The sequence below is a fragment of the Camelina sativa genome, chromosome 9 (assembly GCF_000633955.1).
Source record: "Camelina sativa cultivar DH55 chromosome 9, Cs, whole genome shotgun sequence".
NCBI lineage: Eukaryota > Viridiplantae > Streptophyta > Magnoliopsida > Brassicales > Brassicaceae > Camelina > Camelina sativa.
In genome coordinates this window covers 36,187,191-36,189,853 of record NC_025693.1, presented here as the reverse complement: position 1 = coordinate 36,189,853, position 2,663 = coordinate 36,187,191, and the positions used below count along the sequence as shown (strand labels likewise).

Sequence of the window (2,663 nt, the reverse complement as noted above, 5' to 3'; positions counted from 1 at the left end):
CAAAAAAACAAAAGGAATCTCCATTACTTGGAAACTCTGAATTTTTTTTCAAATTTCAAAGTGGTTACCTTTTGGTTTAATTGTGATTTGCTTTTAATAAAGATGACGGCGCATATAATATGCATTATTAAAATAATAATAAACAATGAAAAACGTTTAAAAAACAAAAAAAAGGAAAAAATGACAAAAATTTCTTCGACCGTTCCTTATTTAAGCCCGAAGTCTCTTCCCCTATTGTGTGTGTTTTGTTTACCTTTTCCAATTCGGAGAAAGCCAAAAGAGAAAGAAAGAGAGAGAGAGAGAAGGGAGACGAAGAAGAAGGCAATCAAAAGAAGCCACCGTCGCTCAGAAAAGTCGCGTTTTTTTTTTAATTAGCGATACCCCAACTGCTCTCTCTACTTTTCCTGGAAAATTCCGTGATCTCAAAACCCAATTTCCCAATCCCAATTTCAAACCCAAATCCCTGGATCTACGCTAGCTTCCGTGATTTCTCCAACTACTCAATTCGATTGATTTGGGTTTTTTTTTTTCTTCCGTCAAGCAAATTTTGTGACTTTTTGGGTTTTCCGATTTAGGGTTTGTTTTCCCCTTCGATCGTCTTTCTTCGGGTTAGGGTTCTTATTGTGGATTCGTCGTGATGGGTGAGGAAGGTTCATTATTTGGCGTGGGAGATGAATTACCTGGTGATGATTGTGACGGTGCTTTTGAGTTTGAAGATGATGACGAGACTATTGATATCGAAACGATTTATCGGATTCTAGATGAGAAGCCTGATTTTGCTGAGGTAGCTTTCCGATTTCACACGCTTCGTATAACTTGATTTGGCTTCAGTTTTGTTTACAATTGTTAGAACATTGATTTGAATCCTCCTGCTAATGATATTTAGATTTGTTTCTTTTGTGTGTGTGATTCACAATTCTGTTGCTATACTAACCTTGAGAGTTACCACTTTTAGGCTAGCCAAGATAATTCATCACCAGCTGGTTCATCTGCTGACGAGCTCAAGAATTCACATTTGCAAAATGGTTAGTAGTTTTTGTAGTATAATCATTTAGCTGTTTGAGGTATATCGTATTAACAGTCGCTTACTTGAATTTATATGGTTATGTATGTTTCTTGATTAGGTTCTCAGATGGTTGATTGGATGCCTTCTGGGGACTCATATAGCTTGGGAGCCTCGCAACCAGGAGGTTCATTTGATGACCACATGAAAATGGAACCTGTGCTAAGTCCTTCACCTGCTCATACTTGTTCTGCAAGTCTTAAAGATTGGTTTTCGTTAAGCCAGGGTGAGCAGCCTGTGGAAACATGTGGAGTATCTCAATCTGAGATGACTAGTTGTATATCGTCTAGTTTCTCTGATCATGATGGCAATGTGGCCTTTAATCCAGTGAATTGTGACGTTGACACTGTCTCTAAGCTGGATGACAAGATAATTGATTCCAAATGTATGCACCTTATCTACTAAATGTCAGGTTATTATTATTTTTTTTTGTAAAGTTTGACACTACTCATCTGTCTGTTGCTAATTTCCATATTCCTCATTTTTTGTTACATCAAATTGCAGGCAGCCCCACAATGGTGACCCCATATTTCGATGATGTGCCTGGATATGGAGCGGGTTTGGGAGCCGATCATACTTCTTCCGTCATGTCAGGATTTTTCAATAACTCCAATTCTCTCAGTGATAGTGCGGATAACTATGTCTCTTCTGCACAAAACTGCTACAATACAAATGGTGCACCTTTATTAGAACATACCCCCAATTTTGTCCAGAATTTTTCGTTTCAGTTCTTTCCTAATAAAGAAGAAGCTGTAAATGATGTTGAGAGTGGAGTAAGTGAGTCTCAGTCGGATGGTGCCAGCCGGATGATTTTTGATAGACACGGGAGAGTAGACAATGGATCTTTAGAAAGGAAACCTGCTATTGATTCTTCTAGTGCAAGGGGGATCAGTTTCAAGTGTGAAAGTTATCCTTCAGTTTCTCCTGCCTGTGGCAGACTGTACAACAGTTTCAACAGTCATTTATCTGATAATGATCTTGACCGGCCTGATTATTGTTCAAGCAGTTTTCAGGAAAACGAAGCTGTTCATGTGACTGCTAAACCAGAGGCTGAGTCAGAGAAAGTGGTATACAGTTCAGTTCCAGGGGAATATAGTGTCAGGGACGATTCATATGCACCTGGAGAAACCAATCATTGGTGGTCTGGTGCATCAAGCTGTGCAGTCTCCTATCAAACAGATATTGAGAAGGGATACTCATTTATGGCACCACAAACTGTTTTTCCTGGCCAAGACAGTGGCAACAGAAGCTCCAGTAATTTTTATGATCCAAATGCATGTATGCAATATGTGGCAGAAGATCTCAGCCCAGTGACACAAAGCAATGAGCATTCAGATTTTCAAATACATCAAGGAGACGGTGAACATATTCAACCAAGGAGCATTGATTCTAATTTCTCAAATTCTAGCTTCGAATCAGTTCAAAGCCATTCTTCAGAATGTATATCCGATAGTGATGATGATTCTGACGTCTGCATAATAGAAACTAATGGTCCATCTGCAATCCCACCTCGACCTGTAGCTATGAAAAAGCCAGTGGTTACGTCAGAATATTCTACAATTGGTCATAATTTTAATCAACCTGGAGGCCTGAAGCTTCA

At 39.1% G+C, this 2,663-nt stretch overlaps 1 protein-coding gene across 1 annotated transcript in view; it reads left to right on the top strand.

The window, feature by feature from the left end:
• LOC104714441 (helicase-like transcription factor CHR28) overlaps positions 255 to 2,663 on the top strand; it is a 10,087-nt gene continuing 7,678 nt past the window's right edge. The window contains exons 1-4 of the mRNA XM_019229658.1: positions 255 to 784; positions 956 to 1,025; positions 1,125 to 1,448; positions 1,568 to 2,650. Of these exons, the coding sequence (XP_019085203.1) occupies positions 638 to 784; positions 956 to 1,025; positions 1,125 to 1,448; positions 1,568 to 2,650 (1,624 nt within the window). The 5' untranslated portion in view covers positions 255 to 637. The remainder of the gene's footprint in view (positions 785 to 955; positions 1,026 to 1,124; positions 1,449 to 1,567; positions 2,651 to 2,663) is intronic.